This window comes from Seriola aureovittata, chromosome 19, assembly GCF_021018895.1.
Source record: "Seriola aureovittata isolate HTS-2021-v1 ecotype China chromosome 19, ASM2101889v1, whole genome shotgun sequence".
NCBI lineage: Eukaryota > Metazoa > Chordata > Actinopteri > Carangiformes > Carangidae > Seriola > Seriola aureovittata.
Genome location: NC_079382.1, coordinates 14,121,841 through 14,142,500, shown reverse-complemented (window position 1 = coordinate 14,142,500; position 20,660 = coordinate 14,121,841). Strand labels below are relative to the sequence as shown.

At 42.1% G+C, this 20,660-nt stretch overlaps 1 protein-coding gene across 1 annotated transcript in view; it reads left to right on the top strand.

Moving 5' to 3' along the window:
* Window positions 1-20,109, top strand: part of foxo3b (forkhead box O3b) — a 46,440-nt gene extending 26,331 nt beyond the window's left edge. The window contains exons 3-4 of the mRNA XM_056404838.1: window positions 14,190-15,667; window positions 16,625-20,109. Of these exons, the coding sequence (XP_056260813.1) occupies window positions 14,190-15,638 (1,449 nt within the window). The 3' untranslated portion in view covers window positions 15,639-15,667; window positions 16,625-20,109. The remainder of the gene's footprint in view (window positions 1-14,189; window positions 15,668-16,624) is intronic.
* The last annotated feature ends 551 nt before the right edge of the window (window positions 20,110-20,660 follow it).

Genomic DNA, 20,660 nt, shown 5'->3' with positions numbered 1-20,660 from the left:
TGCGTGTGTGTCAGCAGTCGGGTGTTTGCCTTGAAAAGGTTAAGATCTCGCCCCATGCTAAAACACACACATAATAATACACACTCAAGACACAGATACAACTGTGTCAGTGTGGGTGAGTTGAAAAACCTCCACCGCAATCTCTGTCCCTCTCTCCAGCTGCTCAGCCGGTGTGTAGGAGGAAGAGAGCCGACAGGCCGGGAAGTGCTGACATCAGCAGAGAATGAGGGACACACACACACACGTGCACACACACACACACGCACGGTCAAACAGAAACACTTTCTAGTGCAGAGGTCCTGAGCAGATGTAGTCAGGCAAGTTAAATTGACTCTGAGCCTGAGAGAAACAGGGATAGACTGAAAGAAAAGTTTGCTTCATAAGTGCTCACTGGCTCTAATAGCTCATCATTAAACCAGCAGAGTCACAGCAAACTGGTCCTGAAAATAAAACCCAAAAATGTCTGCAGCATGATTCACCATTATAGGTTTAAACAACCAGCACCAGCAATTTTAGTTTGAAATTGAAAGTTCTGGTTTATTAAGTCTAATTAAGTCTAATTCTTTAGTTTGGGCCATGAAGACTGTCTGTCTGTCTTCTGTCTGTCTGCCTGTCTTCTGTCTGTCTGTCTGTCTGACTGTCTGTCTGTCTGTCTGTCTGTCTGACTGTCTGTCTGTCTGACTGTCTGTCTGTCTGTCTGACTGTCTGTCTGTTTGTCTCCTGTCTGTCTGTCTGTCTGACTGTCTGACTGTCTGTCTGTCTGTCTGTCTGTCTGACTGTCTGACTGTCTGTCTGTCTGTAAACTGAGATGGGTGTTTACAGTGGACAGGTTGGGTAAAATGTTTAGGATTCCCTTCCTTTTCCCATCAAGATAAGTTTGGCTGACCTGAGGATATGTTTAAAAGCTGTCTGAGCGCCTGACTGCTCATGTTTCTTGTCATGTCAGATGTCTTTTTAGCAATGTCACACTCTTCCCAGATCACAGCAATTAACTTACTGAGTGCCTGACAGCAAGGAACGATAGCCCAAAGTAACTAGTTGTAGTAAACCGGAATTATCTTTTAAGCGTGTGTGTCATGGTACAGCATATGGTAAAAATCAGCAGCCTGTGGTCTGTGTGTGTGTGTGTGTGTATGTGTGTGTGTGTGTGTGTGTGTCAGTGTGTGTACTGTATCTGTTTTTAGCACCATTAGAGTGAAGAGCCCCATGAACACCAGCGGGGCCCCGACACTAATCCCAACCAGATGTGAACTCCACTGCTGTACCAAAACTCACACACACACTCACACCTACGCATGCACACACACACACACACACACTCACACACACTCACACACACACACACTCACAAGAAACTGCATGTTGCTGCTTCCAAACAATTGAGCTCAAACTAGATTTGTTACCTACTGTTTAGTTAGCCAACATGATTATGTGTAATGCTATTATCGTCATAATCTGTCTCAATGAGATCATAGTTCACCTTCAGCGGAGTTAATTGAAGGTTTGACAGGTTATTAAACTGTGTACGTCAACAGATAGAAAACTATGTCCCATGGGAATATCCTGGATACATCCCCGAGGCATTAAGGACATGTTGTGGAAACTCTGGATCAAAGAGGCAGCACACTTCAGTGTCACGCACACACACACACACACACACACACACACACACACACACACACACACACACACACACACACACACACACACACACACACACACCAGAGCAAAAAGTAGATCAAGCAGACAAGAGTAATGATAAAAGACGTGGACATAACTGAAATGCACAGAGGGAAGGTCAGGCCCTGTTCACATGGACACGTTTTCTATGCGCAGGTCACTGGAAACAGACACCAGACAGGCTGAAGACTGTTTGGAACTTGTAACCTTGCGTCTGACGTCATTGATGTTTGCTTACTGGAACCGGTGATACCCTTTTATTCAGGCCTCTGATTGGCCAACAATGGCGTTACAGTTAGGGTTATATCGCTGTCTGTTGATGTGACATGCTCTCAACAGTGTGTTTTCGCATTTTTGTGTGGACGAAGATTTTGGAGTTCCAGTGCATGTCTGACTTTGTAGTGAGCGTATGCATACAGTTTTACACGCACACGTGCAAAGTGTTTTTGAATACAGCAAAAAAGACAAGAAAAGGCAATGAACACAATACTGTATGGTGGCCCATGTCAAAGTTGTTGTGTGAGTAGTTTTTGTGCAGTAAGGCACTTTGGGAGAAACACACTGTATTCTGCAGGACAGACGCACATGTTTGTGTTATATAACTCGAAGGACGTTTTATTGGCTTTAATTCACTTACCACCGTCATTAACCTTGACATCATGCCTAATATTAACAACTCCACTGCAGCAGACAGTTTGGTGGCCCCACATGTCAGCACAAAGTAATCTTATATATTTGACTCCCTCAAGATTATGTAAGGCAGTGATTCTCAAGTTTTTTGGCTCATGACCGCTTAAAATGAAGCAAAATCTTCTTTGTGATTGTTTATCACATGTTATGGTTTCAGTTTGGACATGAGTTGTGAGAAGTTCGACAAAAAGTGAAGTTTTCCTTTTGAAACTGTTTAATTTAAAGGATTTTAGAGGCCCTGAAAAGGTGAAAGTATCCTGTATATAATTATGTGTAACGTAAATATATGATTGATGAAATTATATGTTTTTATCATCATTTCATCGTCCTTAATCATCTTGGGACCCACAGATTTATCTCAAGATTCCTTTTCCCTAGTTTGGGAAATTCTAATGTACCTAAATTTCTTCTTTCATTGTTGGTGAAAATTGCAAAACTAATTTCTTTAGCTGCTGGTTCAAGGACAATCTTCGTTTTTTATATATTTTTAGTAGTTTTATAATGATAACATACAGATTAGAATAATTGTTTTTACAATATAGTGTGTTTCAAAACAAAGTTACAGTAAGTATTAATAGAAACAAAATCACAAAAAATCAGTAAAGCAAAAAGATCTGATCTAAAAGGGGAGATAACAGTCAGGAAGAAATAGATTTGTCATTTTCTGTGTGTGCAGATTTGTAGCCAGTGACCAGATACCAGAAATGAATTTGGGTTGCTAAGAAAAATCCACATTCTCTGTCACAGAGGGTTGGGATACATCTCTCTGCTGCAGGTGCTGCAGCTCTATAATCTGTAATTTAGTCTGTATTTGCACAGAAACATCTGAGGTAGCACAGATCTTCCATAAATTTATTACAGATTTCCAGTGTAATTCAAAACCTAATCAGTGTCCTCAGTTCACCTAGAACCATTTTGTTCTGTGCGGAACAAAAGCTGGTCCTCGATGGAAATACAAGTATGCGCACAGGGCAGAGTGGTGTTTAAGGGAGGCGATAGACCTCAGTCAACCCCTCACCCAAGCTATGCACATAAAAACAGCATGTCCTCCTCCCCACCTCTCTTCCCTCAGTCCTTCCGCTTCTCTCTCCCTTGACCTGGCTCTCTCCTGTCCTCTCGCTTTTCCTTCCACTGGTGGAATAAATCGTCTTACTCCACGCGTTTTTGTTTTTTTTTTCTCTTCTTTCAAACACATACAGTAGCGAATCGAGAAATTCGCCTTTGAAGGTTTTCCTTTTAATGGTATCCTCAGTGTTCCCCCACAAAGAAATGCAAGACTGTCCTATATATAAATTATTTATTTACCATTAATAAAGCCATTAGTTATTCCTCCTAAAACCTTTTAGAAATGGCGCTTTATTAGAGTGGTAATAGCAAGTCAAGAATAAAATACCACATAATAGTAACACAGTTGATCCAATATTGAGCCAGAATCCAAGAGTAAACAAGTCAACTAGACAGAAAAAGGGCGACAGACATGGGTGAGATCAACACTCTTAAATCGTTTCTTTGATCAATGTGGAAAAACTTGTGGAGGTAATATGCTCCTGAAAATGATGTCAGCGGGATGGATACGGTAATGGGTTACAGCAAAACAAAAACAACCCATCCACAAGCAAGAAAATTGGTTAATATAAACATAACACCGGGCCGAATGAATGTAGTTGAATGAAATGTAAATTCGGTCTGATTATCAGGCCAGAATCAAAGGTTTAAACAGGAGATTTTCATGCTGAATCAAGCCTTGGGAGTACGTCAGCAACCACCACCAGTCACCCACTATTGTCTGTGCGGAAAATGAACGAAACTTTTACATTCAAATCCTGGATGCCAAAAATAAATCTTCCCATTTCGCCACTCCATTGCTCTTGATATAGGTGTGAGGGTTGAGGTGTAGATGGCAGGCTCATTTCCCAAATGTGTTCCTTGCCGCCCTCGCCGTATCTTCCCACAGGAATAGCAACATTCCCCTTCCTGATAATTGAATGATGCTGCCCTTCCCCCTTCTTCTCCCTCTATCCCTCCGCTCCTCGGAGCTTCTCGTATCGCACCGAGATGTAATTAATCACATAGTCACCCTGTTAGTCTTAATACTAAGGGTGCCCTCTTTTCCACTATCTCTCCGTCTTCACTCTATACTCTTTATCTTGCTCTGTCTCCCTAAATCTCTCTCAGTGTCTATCAATCTGTACCTCTCTCTCTATCACACACACATACTCGTGTAGTTTGAAGGTCTCATTAATCACCTGCTCACATTGAAAAGCTCTGTAATGCATACCAGTGGGATCATTTGATGGCTGGCCTGTCTTTTTTACCCTTGTCTCTGCATACTCACGTACTTTATGCACCACCACACCACTGGGCTTTCATTCTGAGTGTGTGTGTGTGTGTATGTGTGTATTAAGAGTGTGTCTGTCATCAGCGGCGCTCATACACCAGGATGAATACGATAATCGTCGCTAGCAGACTTGCCCTCTGTTCCCTCTCTATTTTTAGAAGTCAGATGTTGAAATAGTTCAAGTTCTTAAAAAGGGCAGGCTGCGAGTCACCACGGCATCGTCATCGTGCCGGGGCAGAGGATCTGTCAACCCGACCCCGCAGACAAACCCAAACAACATTCATTTCACACAGCAAATGAATTATTTTAAATCCACCAGCAGTTCATCACCACACTGGCAGATGGTTCATGGTGTGCTTCAGAAATGCCCTGACGCTATTTTTTATTTTCTATTACAACTGATCAAAAGAGTTTGACAGATTGAAGTGGCATTTTAAAAGAAGTTTGTGTTATGTTCAAGGTTGATTATTGGTCATTGTCACCCCTTTTTTACTGTTATCACAATGTAGTAGGATTTTACAGGATCTATGTGACAAAATGCCCAAATTTGCCTGGTATTTTATCGGCTTGCTAGCTGAAAGACATCTGAATTTGGTTGTTGTGTCCTTGAAAAGTTTCTGAATTGAATTGCCAGATGATTAAAATGGTCCAAATGACTGCTCTTGTGATATTAAAGTATACATGGCAGAATATTTGACCCATGCTGTGTAAATTCAATCAGCATGTGTCGTCTTTGTCTCACTCAGATGTTTCTGTTGTCAGTGTGCTCGTGTGTGTGTGTGTGTGTGTGTGTGTTGTGTGTGTGTGTGTGTGTCTGTGTGTGTGTCTGTGTGCGTGTGTACGTTCTTGGCAGCCGCAGTTGCTCCGAAGCTTAAGGACACCGTGTCCTGGAACTCGGGTTGATAAAACCCAGCAGGGATGTCCTGTGTCATCCCAAAGCAAAGCGTAGACGTCCCGTACAGAGCTGTAACAAACAGTGTGTTCTTGAACGTACACTGACAGTGATTTCCTCATAAGTTTGTTTGCATGGGAGACAGAAATTTGATTTTTTTTTTTTATGTTGTTGTAGTTTTTATTTTTCTAGATCCAAATAATGAGAATATCTAATGACGTAACTCCCTATCCCTAGCTGCTTCTCATATTCCTTCTTCCAGTGTGTGTGTGTGTGTGTGTGTGTGTGTGTGTGTGTGTGTGTGTGTGTGTGTACACTTCCCACCTTGACCATGAGCCACATGCTCCATAGGAGTTGAGGTGACAGTCCAGCACTGATCAAAACACACTGACCCAGTGAGGCCTTACAAGGATAACGACTAACCATGCCTTTCAACCGGCCCACACCGATTGGCTCTTTTAGGTGGGATGGGTCGGCCGACTCCCCCACCTCAGGCTAACTGATTGGAGGAAATGAAAGAGTAAACAAGGAGTTGTTTGAGCATGTGGTCTTACACAACAGGGAACACACTAGAGATCCAGACAAAGAAAGACAGAAGAGAGGGAGAGGAAGACAGAAGGGAAAGACAGAGAGAGAGAGGTCGACAATGCAGTAGTGAGGTCTCGGAGATGACAGGAGCAGCCCTTTTTATGATTTAACAAGGTCACAACTCTTGGAAAGAAGCTTGTGTGTGTGTGTGTGTGTGTGTGTGTGTGTGTGTGTGTGTGTGTGTGTGTGTGTGTGTGTGTGTGTTCACTTTAACAGCAATTTAATTCTAAGAGGAACTTGATATCGCTGTTCACACCATAATGATGGATTTGTCAGTGTCAATAAAGTATTATAGATTCAATATGAGAGACTTTTCATGACAAAAAAATTAGAATCTGTTTCCTCAATTGTTTTAACATTTAAGTGTGTGTGTATATTTGAGTGTAAGTGTGTGTGTATGTGTGTATCTATTCACAAAAAAGAGGAGCAAAGGGGGAGTAAGTGCAAAAATATAAGCAGAATGAGGTGTAACAAGATTCTTTTTGCCAGGCTCCAGATCCCTGTCCAGTGTAAACACACACAAACATAGACACACACACACGCACACATACATACACAAAAATACAACTTAAACACACACAAGCTGGGAGAGACACCCGGCCGCTGGCCGGGAAACGCACATATGATTGAAGAGAATGGAATGTTCTGTCTGCAGTCCAGAGCTCAGGGCTGCTGGAACCCAGACCAAATGTGTGTGTGTGTGTGTGTGTGTGTGTGTGTGTGTGTGTGTGTGTGTGTGTGTGTGTGTGTGTGTGTGTGTGTGTGTGTGTGTGTGTGTGTGTGTGTTTGTGTAGGGTCACGGTATAAATAACCATCCTCTCGCTCTGTTGTGTTAGCGTAGACCAGCCAGGCTGTTTATTTATAAATCGCCTTATACATGTCAAAGACCTGTGTGTCGCCAACGCCTCTACCTCACTCTCCCTCCAAAACTTTCATTTTCTCACCTCACCTCATCTCTGCATGGAGGTGTGCTTCATATATACACCTGTGGTCATAATTTTGGTCACAATCTTTGAGAACAACATTGATACAGTAGCTAAATATTGAATTTGCTCCGTGTAAATTCTCCTTAACCACAGTGTATCACAAAAAGTCCAGAAGTGTTTTCTCTGAATTTTATTTTTTGTAACTTTATGAGCTGATTTTTCCAAATACAGAATGGTTAAATATCTTTATATACACTGTATATCATGTACTAACACATATCAACAGCAAATTATTTAAAAGGCAACATAAATTAAAGCTCCATAAAATTTGTAAATCAACAGTAAATAAATACCCTAAATATCTAAAAGAAATCTATAATAAATAAATAAAATAATGCATTTGCAGCCTAAAATACGATTAACTCTTTTGTGTCTGTCTTTGTTTATTTATTCATTCTTTTTTGACTCTGACATGAGTTGATAAGGCATCAAAATACATGTTTTGCATACTTAATATGAATTAATTATTAGTATTTTCTCTTTTTAACTACATGAGTCCAAACTCACTGAACTCATTTTTCCAAATTAGTGTAAAATATTATTACATGTATTTGTGGCTTAATTGTGGGCTTATGCCCTCATTTGTTTCTTTGTTTATTTATTAATATATCGGTTTATTTAAGAAGGATGGTGCAATTCAATAAACATAACTGTAAATGTGCCAGAGTTTTTTTTTTCCCTTATATAAAAGAACAGAAAACCAAACAATGAGCTCCTTTGTCTTTATCTGGCTATTGTTTGCTCATTTTATACCTGTGACTTATATGTCATTCATTTGCTAGGACGCTACCTGTCACCTGTATGCACAAAGTTAATCTTGTTTGCATTCTCTAAGGAAAGAACACTTCATTGAAAGACAAGCATTATTTTACCCACAGCCCATTGTCAGTCCCTCGTCTTAAATGGCAACTAATGGTGCGCAAGTTGTCCGCTTGACCCAGCAGCGGTCACTGTTGACATTAGACTCAGATTAGTGCTGGTTTACATAATGGCTGATAAAGTGTGGTTATGTTTGGCCAGGACTCGCACACACATACACACAGTGTCAGTGGGTGGTTAAGTACACCAGAGGTGTGAGGCTCAGGTCACAGGGTTTGTCCAATCACAGCAGTGGACGCAGGGTTAAAGGGGAGGGGTGTATGAGGTGAGAGCTGCAACCTCAAAGCACTTTGACCTTTGACTCGTTGCTGTCTCCTGGCTCCATGACACTGTAACTCTCTGACCTACTGCTTCCCTGCAGCACAACACATGAAGAGCTGTGTGTGTGTGTGTGTGTGTGCTGAGTTTTGTGTTCCAAGTGTGTGTGTGTTTTTGCAGTGTATTTCTTCACTCCAAAGGCAGAGAAGGTTGTGTCAGGGTTGGGCTGACCATGAAAATGTTTCTTTTACTTTCAGAGTAAAGGAACCTGACAAAGTGAAACCGAGCCATTTCATACATTGGAGTTCAGATATGTGCTGTAGCTGGGTGATGAAATACACTTGCAACACAGTGTAGACCCTCCCTTCTCTGCACTGCCTGGCTACGCAAGCCAATTTCCATCCACCAATCACCACTGCTGGAACTAGCACAGCTACAACCAATTAGAAAGCATTCTTAGAATCCTCTGGACCAATCAGAGGCATTTGCTTCTGAATGACCTCGTGGGTGTTAATTTCTACACATTTTCAACACGCATCACTGGTAGTAAATTGATCTAATTCCCTCAGAGCAGACTTAAAATCTCCTTAAAACACCTCCTTAATTTTTTTGTACACACACCCACTACATTCAGATTTACATAAATGCAAACATATGAGTTCCCACCTACGCACCTTCAAACATCAGAATAATGAGAGAAAGGAGAGAGAGAGAGATTCCTAGCGTGGTTGCTGACAGTGATTAATTGTTCCCACATGTTGCTGACGGACAAAAAGGCCTCTGTGTTCCTGAGCTCTGGCTGCAGCTGGTGCGCACACAAACACACACACACACACACACACACACACACACACACACACACACACTCACTCACTCACACACATACACACACAGCTGGGGCCTGTCTCACAAAGCAAGCTTAGCTCTGTCAGGCTACTTTGAGTTAGTTGGCTTCAAAAATGTAACACCAGCGAACCTGGATAACCGGCCTCATGAACAGTTGAATCTCTCACCCAGCATTTTCTTGTTTTCTATACCAGAGGAGGTTATGATATCAAACCATTCATAGAGGGTGTCAACAGATAGGCCTCTTCTTTTAATAGCAGATAAGATAGTTCAGTTCAGCTCAGTGGTCAGCAAATTTTATAAAACAGTTGACATGCCTACTAGTAGCCCAGTAGTCTGCTCTAAAAGTGGGTATAGGAGGAAATGGATGATTAACTTTGTATTCTTCCATCAAAATGAACAAACTATTATGATGAAGAAATACACGCTTCAGATTCTGTAAATGTGTAAATGAAAAGACTTATAATGGCACAGTGGTGAAACATTTCATTGAAACATACACCGATCAGCCATAACAATAAAACAGGTGACTGCTTTTAATGTTTTTGACTGAGTCAAGCCATGAAGCCGTGGAAAATAATTCAAACCACATATTAAGTTTTAAATCCAATTAGTAATGGTTCAGAACAAATTCTTAAAACAGGCCATGGATATACACCAATCAGCCACAACAATAAAACAGTTACCTGTTTTATTGTTGTGGCTGATTGGTGTATGTGTCACCTGAATGTGTGAAGATTTTACATTCGAGTAACTGATATTAGTTAGAAATCATTTAAGTGGGCTAACCTGCCCAATCCTTATCATAAAATAAGCTAATTTGCTAATTAGCTAATTGGTAAAGGTGGCACCAATCTTCTCATTTAACTCTCCGTAAGAAAGCAAATGAGCCTTTTTTTTCCCCCAAAGTGTCACATGAGAGAAAAAGAGGTGCTGGGTGCAAAACAGTAAAATAAAGGGAAATATAAGGTCAAGAGAGGCAGAGAACTTAAAAAAAAGAAAGAAAATCCCTTAAATTAGCCGGGCAGAGTCAACAGCGTCATTACTCCTTGGAAGGCTTTTGCTGCAAGCTGTAGTGGTGTATGTGTGTTATTTAGCTCTCATGGCTGCATAGTAGGAGTTATGAATCAGAGCCGCTGTCTCAGTGAGCTGTTTTTATTAATGGGTTTTGGGAATACCCCAGAGGAGCTACAGCAGTAAGCATACAGTATCCCACACATACAGAGATGTGCCATGTACACACACAAAGCCATACAGGGCATACAGTATATCCCTTCTGCTCCATCTCTATACAGTGGCGGTGAATGAACGATTGTTTGTGGTGCTCAAAGTTTAAAAAAGATTATAGTTGAATAATTTGTTCATACAGAAAATATATCTCTGAATTATCCAGAATAACTGGGATCAGTACAGTACAGGGTTTGTGAGCAAGCAAGATGGAGGATCGGCCTCAACGTAATATATATATATATATAGCACACACATTTTTCTTTCTGTCCTCTTGCAGCTATCCTCTTCTCACCATCTTTCTCATCATCACTCACTCACACTTCCATCCCACCCAATTTTTCTTTTTTCTTTCTTTCTTTCTTTTTTTTTTTTTTTTTTTATCACTGTCCATGCTTCGGTTGCAGATGTCCCGTTTCCTTTTATTGCTGCTCCATCACATCAAGTTAGAATTACCTCACCTGACATTTGAAGGATACGAGCAGTGGCACGGAAAAGAGAAAGATTAAACAAGTGGCTTTGTCGGCGGGGGGAGGAGGGAGTGGGAGGATGCTGGGATAAAGAGAGTGTAGGAAGAAGCGAAGGAGAAGGATTGATGAAGTGTCAGGTGCTGGCAGGTAAATGTTTACAGCAGAAGGAGAAGGAGACTCAGATTCCATTCATTCTGCTCTTCATTCATCCAACCAGAAGTTCTCTTTTTTCCTTTACAAAGTCGATCTTCTGTCATTATTTACATCTTCCTGGCAGCTGGAAACATTTAACTAGTGTGTGTGTGTGTGTGTGTTTATGCATGTGTGTGTGTGTCTGTGTTTGTAAAATGTTCTGTAATAAAGCAGCATTACGTCATGCCTCAAGAGATGCTGGCAGAGGATAAACACTGGTCTCCCTGGTATCTCTTTTCATCTTACCTCATTTCATATACATGAATACACACCCGCACACACACACACACACACACATACATACATTCATTCACTTGGGAAACGTACATTCACATACACACACCATTAATGATTACATGCAGTTTTTTATGGATTTGCTAATAGACAGCAGTGCCTGCACAAAGCACACAGTCCTGCAGAAAACAACTTATGCATTTAAATGTGCAAAAGACTCAAGAGGCTAAAAATTCTAAACTCTATATTTCAACTACCAAAAAACACACACATACTTGTCAGATACACACACACACACACACTCACATAGGGTCAGAGGTTCAGTTTTGCCCCAGAGATCAAACTTTTGGAGTCTGCCAACGTAGCCCTCAGTAACCTAAGCCCGCTCTTTTTCCTCTCTGATTGAACTGCTTTTGACCAGAATAACAATCCAGACCAAATTGTCTGTAAACTGTTGCCCAGGAAAGACGGGACTGCTTTATGGAAAACAATATTGTGATTCCCACAAAAACAAGAAAATTTTGGCCCTCGACGGTTTGAACCCAGAAATCTGTTCTGTTTTAGGGAGTAAAAATATACATAGCAGGAAAACAAAGAAGGAAATATGCGTGCATGTTGCGGATGGCGGTTGGGTTGTTTATATGGGAGGATATAGCATAGCCCCAGAGTCCCTCAGGGCCCATAAGAGCTATGTGTTTGTGAAACAACAGAAACTGGGAGGGAAGGGGTATGGAAAGAGAAGGAGACTGATGCAAAATAATGAATTCGACAAGGTCTACAGTGGCTTGTGGGGCACAACAAGAGGAAACCAAAAGAAGAAAGTGAAATAACAACAGTAAAGTTAAAAAGGTCATAATCATGTGTCCTAAATTTCCCAATGCTTTTTCTCAAAATGCAGTTTTATAAACGTTTATAGTGAAGTCCCATTACTCTGAGTCCACATTTGAGAATGTAACAGAGCGTATGTGCATATTTATCTCAGCATTTGTGTGTCATCAGTATGCTGTCATATAAGAACCATGAAATTATGTCCTCTTAAGTGACCAGATGGCTGCAAGTGTGTGTTTGTGTGGGTGTCTGTGTGTGAAGGGGGGGGTTGTCCAGATGGACATGTGCATGGGTGTGATTTACAGAACAAGTGAAGTTGCAATATCCAGTCTAAAATAACTGCAAAACCCGAGCTCACATCATGATATCCTTCATTTAACCTGCACTAATTAACTACTGAAAATGAGTAGTGGCTGAAATGAACTGACATCTCGACAGTGTAAACATGTTCTCATGTCAGTCCTTTCTATTGTGTAAATGTAAACCCTTGATGACACGCAACTGATCTACTCTTGTTTAAATAGTTTAATAGGTTTCTTAGCCTTTATGTCTTTTGTTGTGTTTTAAATATAACCCAGTTAAGTGACATCAAACTGAAATCTCTGATGGTTCTGATTCCTTCCATCCTGAAAACTAGGCGAACCGTTCAGCGTCTTCTTCTTCTCCTACTGTAGCTGTTATGCTCAGAATTAGCACTTGAAATATGACGAGGTTGTAAGAGTTATGTGCCGATACCAGAGTACAAAGCAGCTCTCTAGCGCTTCTAGATATTTACATAGGTCATACTCAAAAGTTTGATTAGTGTATGGAAATGAGCCATGCTTACAGCCATGCTATCAGCTCTGTGAGGCTGCACATACTGTAGCCATAGTGGTGCTTTGAGCTGAATCCTAACATGAGCATGCTAACATGCTCACAGTACCACTGCTATAATGTTTCTGGCGTGTTAGCCATATACTGTCTATGGTGTTAGCTTGCTAACACTTGCTAATTAGCATTAAACACAATGTAGGCTACAGCTGAGGCTGATGGGAATGTCATTAGTTTTGCCATTTGTCATTAGGTATGAGGTCATGAACCAAAGTATTGGACACATTTTGACTTCATGATGGCTCCAGAGGAAAAGTCAGAGGATCATCAAAGTTCATCCCAGGGTGAACATGAATAAGGGAATCAAATTTCACAACAGTCTGCACGACAGTTGTTGAGACATTTCACTCAAATCACAAATGTCAAGTTCATGGTTGTGCTGGAGGAAAAGTTGGATTCAATTGGAGTCAATAGAAGTTGCTAGAAGGCCTAAAAGGTGTGTAACACTGCTAAATATGCGTCTATATTTTACAAAAGATTGTCCATCTGTTAACTATGTATGTAGACAAAGCCAGTAGTGAGCCAACAAGTGACTCAACAGGGCTGTTATGTGGCAGTTCTGGCCGTTAATATGTACGTACATCTCTGCGTCGCGAGTAAAACCCTTGATCATTACCAGGGGCTGTCATGTGCACCAGTTCCCCTCCAATGAGCCTCTTGGGCTCACACAAGGAGGGAGCTGAGAGTTGATCAATATACAAAAGCCAAGCCTCACACACAGGCATGCACAGACACACATGATCTCACACAGAATGTGCTCCTTATGCAACATGGGCTCATTGTACGTGGTATTCATAATCGAGGAGACGCTTGATTATAGACCACTGTCGCTCTTTTCTCTTTTATACTCACAAGACAAAAGCTACAGTGGGAACAATGCAGACATCAGCACTAAGTGCTGTTGCACGTTAATGTGTTCCTGTCTATATTTAGTGGAAGAACAATTGAAACAATAGGCTTTTTGCTTTGTTTGTGTGTCTAATCACCAAGAGCAACTGTTTGCGTTGCTGCAGAATCTGTGGTAGTGGGTGGTTTATGGATCAGTGTTGTTGAACTTAATGAGATGTATTCATTGAATGTGTCATTGGCAACAGGAAAGAAAGAATACAACAGATCAATATTGATGACAGCCATTGTTTGAGTAATTGTTTCAAAAGGATTTTGCACACATCGCTCACCACAACCTCCTCTCTTTCTCTCTTATGTTACAGAACTCCATCCGGCACAACCTCTCCCTCCACAGCCGTTTCATTCGCGTCCAGAACGAGGGAACAGGAAAGAGTTCCTGGTGGATGATCAACCCCGAGGGAGGAAAGGGTGGCAAGGCTCCTCGCCGCCGTGCAGTCTCCATGGACAACAGCAACAAGTACACTAAGTCCGCCCGTGGGCGTGCTGCCAAGAAGAAGGCAGCGCTGCAGGCTGCAGCTGCTGCAGCAGGTGAAGGAGGCGGGGACAGTCCTTCAGGTCTCTCTAAGTGGCCTGGAAGCCCGACGTCACGCAGCAGTGAGGAGCTGGATGCCTGGACAGACTTCCGCTCCCGCACTAACTCCAACGCCAGCACTGTGAGTGGTCGGCTCTCACCCATTCTGGCCAACCCTGAGCTAGATGAGGTGCCCGATGATGAGCCCCCTCCCTCGCCTATGTTCTACTCCAGTCCTGGCAGAGCACTGTCTCCTGGCAATGCCACGACCAACGGGAAAGCTGTGCCGACCGAGCTGCCTCGCCTGGCAGACCTGGCAGGCACAATGAACCTGAATGATGGACTCACAGATGACCTGATGGATGAGTTGCTGGATAACATCAACCTGGTGCCAACCACTTCCAGCCAGAACGCTCCAAATGGTTCCTCAGGGTTCAACTTTGGGTCCAAACCCAATGGGCTAGGCTCACCTTCCTCCACCTCCTCTCCATCCTCCAACTCTTCGTCTAACGGTGGAGGAAATGGCTACAGTAACTCCATCTTTGGCCCCCACACGACGGGTTCCTCTCTGCGTCCATCCCCCATGCAGACCATCCAGGAGAACAAGCAGACCTCCTTCTCCAGCATCAGCATGTCTCGCTTTGGCAGTCAGACACTACAAGACCTGCTTAGCTCTGACAGTCACAGCCACAGCGATGTCATGATGACCCAATCTGATCCGCTGATGTCACAGGCCAGCGCTGCCGCTGTCATTTCCCAGAACTCCCGCCGTGGCCTCATGCTCCGCAATGATCCCGTAATGACCTTTGGGACCACCGGAGGACTTCAGGGCAGCCAAGGGGAGATGCTGCAAAGTAACAACCACAACCAAAGCTCCCTGAGGTCTTTAAACGGAGGCCTGAACCTAGCCAATGAGGCTAACGTTCTGGCTAATGCCAAGCAGCAGCTCCTGCTCTCACCCTTGGGAGGAAATGGGTCCTCCTCCATGCAGATCGACACATCGATCTTCCTGAATGGAACAGTTAGCAACAGTGGAGGGATCTGTCAGGATCGTTTTCCGACAGATCTGGACTTGGACATGTTCAATGGCAGCCTGGAGTGTGACATGGACTCCATCATCAGGAACGAGCTGATGGACGCAGACGGCTTGGACTTTAACTTTGACTCTCTGGCCAACATGAATGGAGTCGGCAACTTCACTAGCACCAAGCAGACCTCTCAGAGCTGGGTACCTGGCTGAGAGGGTCAGGCCGGGAAGGAGCAGAGCAGGTATGTATGTGTCAGTGTGTGTAAATGATGTGGCATTTGAGAAAAGGTGAGCGTATTTTGATGAAGGAAATGGGGAATGCGCCAATCCAAGTTTTTCTCCCCCGATACCAGTTAGACTCTCATACTAGTGGTTATTCAATTTTTTTATGTAAAATCTGTAATGATTTGATGTGTACAATGTGTACGCTAACATGCGAGTATAACTATAAGGGCAATCATCGACCATGTTGTTAAGGTTATGAAATTGTATAACACGGTGCATAAACCTTATAACTACAGTCACACCATCACATTTTTGTCTAATACACACACAGATCCTTCTCTCACTGTCCTGTGTACGTTTACAAAGAAAAGACTACCCTGAACCAAATTACATGCTTCTTCTTCTGTTCACCTAACCACTTCAGCTATGTTGCTTTGTCTTTTTAACCAGACCAAAACTGACTTGCTAAAGAACTTTGCCAGTAGTTTTTCCGCCATTTGCTAAAGGTTTATTTCTCATCAGCAAGCTTAGTTCAATATGTAATAAAAATGTATATTGAGTCAATGCAAAGTTTCAAAACAATATCTCCTATGCCAATAAAAAGTGTTGAAAAAGTCTTTATCTACTGTTTATGGGGTAAATCTTTGGAAATGTTAACAAACTGCTAAGGCCATTGTCAACACTTTACTGTGATGTTTCCTGTTTCACATTAAAATGTATTTATTGTGAAGCACAAACTACCTGTAGTAGCTTTAAGTACAATAGCTTATCACTGCAAATCAACAGCATGCAACTGTATTTACTGTGCTTTGGTGATGTTTGGCCAACACCTGATCCACTTAATAAGGTCAGTATTACAACAGAGCTGATCGATGCATCCTTAGAAATGTTTGAATTTAGATCAGAAAAGATTTATTTTTTTAGGGCACAAATAGTCGTAATAATATGATTGCCTTATCTCTTTTTCACTTCAGGTCTGAACTGTGTGGTGCAAGAGAAGATCAGACACACAACACCCTTTTTGCCAAACCTGCCATCAGCACAACGTAAAATACAAACCCTGTGTTTACAGAAGAAGACTTCCTCTCGAGAGCTTTACCTTCGCTCCCACACTGGTGAACCATGAACGATCCGACAGACTCTAGAGATGCTGCACACAAGCCCTCAAAGCCTCCTGTGAAACAACAACAACAAGAAAGCTATGTCAAACAATCACAACAAACTCACAAATCTTAGAATTATGCAATTTTCCTTTCGACACCCAGTCTGTTGATATCAAAGAGACTGTGCTTATCAGAAGGGGTTTCAGGTGGAATACAAGGACTAAATATCAAGCAAAGATGGAAGGAGTGCACGGTGCAGTTGTTCCCATTGAAGACAAAAAAAAAAAAAGAAAAAGACAAAAGTGTAAAGTGAAAAAATCAAAAAGTGATATGGTGTAAATCTGATCAAGTGGTTTCCTGGAATGTGTTATGTTGAAAAAAAATGCCTCTGTTCTCATTTAGTGATTTTAAACGTTCAGTGTTTGTTTTGTTTTTTTTGGGTTTTCCTGTATCTTACTCACTGAGCAGCCGCGCATCCAAATACATGCAAACACACATAACAGACAAAACTACACTTTGCCCCAGTTTGCAAGATTTCAGAACCTTAGAAGTTCTCAGTATAATGCCATGCACTTCCTGTTTTGTTCTTACAAATTGCTTGAATTTAACGTAACCGCAGCATACTGAGGGTTATATTACAATTAGCTGAATACTACAAAATAAGTTTTCTCTTTTGTGTATATCTAACTGTAAAAAAAAAAGAAAAAGTGAAAAAAGACTATAGGAAGAAAATCTCTGTCATGGATGTTTGTACAGTGCAGGGCAGTGGAAAGTTCAAGAAGGAGGGAGGGGAAGATACCGACTGTCTTTTCTTAGGTTTCTTAGCTTCTGGTGAGGTCTGTCGAGGTCGTTTATCACAGCATATGATGTAGCCAAAATGAATACCTGTGTCCTAGGGTTGTGAACATTTCCACACCATAACAGGTGCTATGTAAACAGTGTTGAATCCTGTCCTGAGAGCAAGCCGTGCATTTACTTTGGTTTTTTTTGTTTGTTTGTTTGTTTGTTTGTTTGTTTGTTTGTTTTTTTTTGTTTTTACCCATGACCTGCAGAAGCCCGAAGCTGCAGCCACTTGTAGCACGGCAAGGTCGAACCTGTAGACGGCGGGGGGGGGGGGGGGGGGGGGGGGGGGGGCAGGGTTTTAGGCTCATTCCTCTAGAAGCCATTTGTTTCTTGAGTAAAACAATAAGCTATCTCTGTATATTGCCAAATTACTTGAAACAAACAGTAGGATATGCTGGCAGCCAAATCGCAGCACGCACACACACACATGCACACACAGACACACACACACACATATACACACACACACAGACACGTACATATATTACACACACATAGAAAAAATAATACCAGGGATCTGTGTTAAGCTCTGCTGTTTTCTTGTCATGAGCTTGTGGGGCTTGTTATGCATATATAGAACCACTCAGGGGGGAAAAGGGAGGCTTCCCATTTAAGTAACATCAAGTCACATTCTAATGGTATTTTAACATTTCTTGATAAAAACAGTAATGCTTTGTGTTTGTGAACTTGTAACCTGTGAACTTTTGGCCGCCATGATGAAGAGGAGGAAGCAAGATCAACGTCAGGTTTAAGACTTCTCGCGGTCTGTTATTTTTGGTTTTGCTGTCATAGGTTTTTGTTTGTTTTTTTTTCCCCTCTTGTCGGACTCGTGACACACATACACACATCCCCTCATGGACACGCCTGGTGCTCCTGCAGGTGACTTCCTGTATCTCCTGAGTACGTGTCTGTGTGTGTATGTGTGTGTATGTGTTCATCTGTGGTGTGTATTTCTGTTGAACTAATCTCACGACGATGTGTAATCCCTCACTATCCCTCATGGTGCATACAGCACGGCCGACTGTATGCATGTATGTATTTATGCATTATGAATTGTGTGAAATGCATATATACTCGCTGTATGTCTTTATATACTCATGTAGTACTTGACCCTTGGATTTTGTAATACCTCTGAAGGTAAAGTTGAAGGAATAATGAACAACGTTACACGCCAGGTAGGAGGGAACACTGTTACCAGCGATTTAATTCTTGAACCAGATTTTGTAAATGGTGGAAGAAGCACCATTGTTGTAGCATGTTGAGACCCTGGTACCCCTTCTCTGTCTGGGGTAGTGACATGAAGTGTATGCCCCGCTGTGTATAATAGTGTACAGATGTGTGTATATCACTTTGAGGCCAAGGGAGAGGAGTGTGTGTGCATGGTTGGCTAGAATGATCTACTGTGCTATCTGAGGTTTAGTGCATGACATAGCTGTACCCCCTTTGACCCTGCCAATGGTGCCGTCCCTCGACAGAAATTGTAATACAGAGAGGAACCCTGTGTCTTCAGCACGCAAACGCACACTCTGTTTCAATTTTTCAAATCAGGGCTTACAGAGCAGCACTTGAACCATCCTCCTGCATTGATGGGTTTACTATTACGAGTGTGTGCACTTCGTCGCAGACGCAGAGGAAGCCTCCTTAACGGACGTCCCTCAGCTTCACGCTCCTTTTATTCCCCGTGGAGTACAGCAGGCTCACGTCCCGGTGCTCTCATTTGAGCTGTTAGTTATGACCTTAACGTGGTTGAAGCATCATCTGACAATGAGCTGGAATTCCCTACATCTTGTCACATATAAAATTTCCAGAGCATTATCACCTTTACTTTTGGCAGGGAGAATCCTGAGCCATCACCTGAACTGCTAAGCATTTGAATTTATCTACACTGACTGTACTAAATATTACTTTAATCCTCCTGTGAAGGCGACGGACAAGGTGAATCCAGGGAACGCTGTAATCCTTTCTATTTAAAGAAGAGTTATTGATCCCTGATAAACTGCAAAGGGGATCTCAATCACAGGAAAGTGTTGCTAACATTTTGTACATTCAGTTTAAAATGTTTCGGCTCTTCGGGGAGATAGTTTACACTTAGTCATAGTGGAGCAGGCCCTCCACACAGTCACTCAGTGCTACTGCTTCATTCAGGCACAGATTATCTGTTCTTGTGCTGAACACACACACACACACACACACACCTGCAGCACAACGTGCAAATTTAATGCTAAGAAAAGCAAAAAAAATTTTAGAAGAGACATACCACTAGATACCTTAATCACCTCTTGGACGTTTCCTTTTCATTATCTTCTCTTGAACCTTTTCCATCCTTGCTAAGGGCCAGCTCCCATCCATACGCCCTCTGAACTTTGCCCTTTGAACTTTGCCCTTTATTAATCTTGCTTCTTCTCGACTTGATGTTAGTGGGTATTTTTCCTGTGTATTCCATTTTGAATTGTAATCTAGTTTGTATAAGAAATGGTGCGCATGTAAATAAAGCTTGGTGAGGCTCCACACCCCTTCTGTGTCCTTGTCTTAACTTATTTTATTGCTGTAAAAATATGAACGTATTAGAAGTACATAAATTTCACGAGTGCTGTGGAAGCACAGGGCCGCTGTTAACAGTTCATATTGCCGAGAGAGGAATTTTTCAGCCCAGCAAGGAAAATGTTACAACTCCTGTCTGCCTTACATGTGCTGTTAATTCAAGTTAACTTGCCAACTGTTTTTCAAAACTGTGTGTGTGTGTATCAGAAAGCCTGTGCGTGAACAGATTTAACCTCACACCCCCTCCCGAACTCTTTTTCGTGTCAGAGTCTGGAGGGATATAAACAGCAAAACAACTCCATGTTCTTCTCAAGTTCCTGGAAGTCCTCTTGCACAATGTTTGTTTTGTGGAAGGCAGCATTAAACGAGAGCAGACGTACTGCAACCCCCTGATACCTGACACTGGGCTGGGTACTTTTCCTCAGCTGTTGCGAAACATATGAAGGGAAAGGGAGAGGGGAGAACAGTCAGAAATGGGGTGTTGTCAAGTTACTCTGCAAAGCCTTTGCTTGCATGTCTGAAA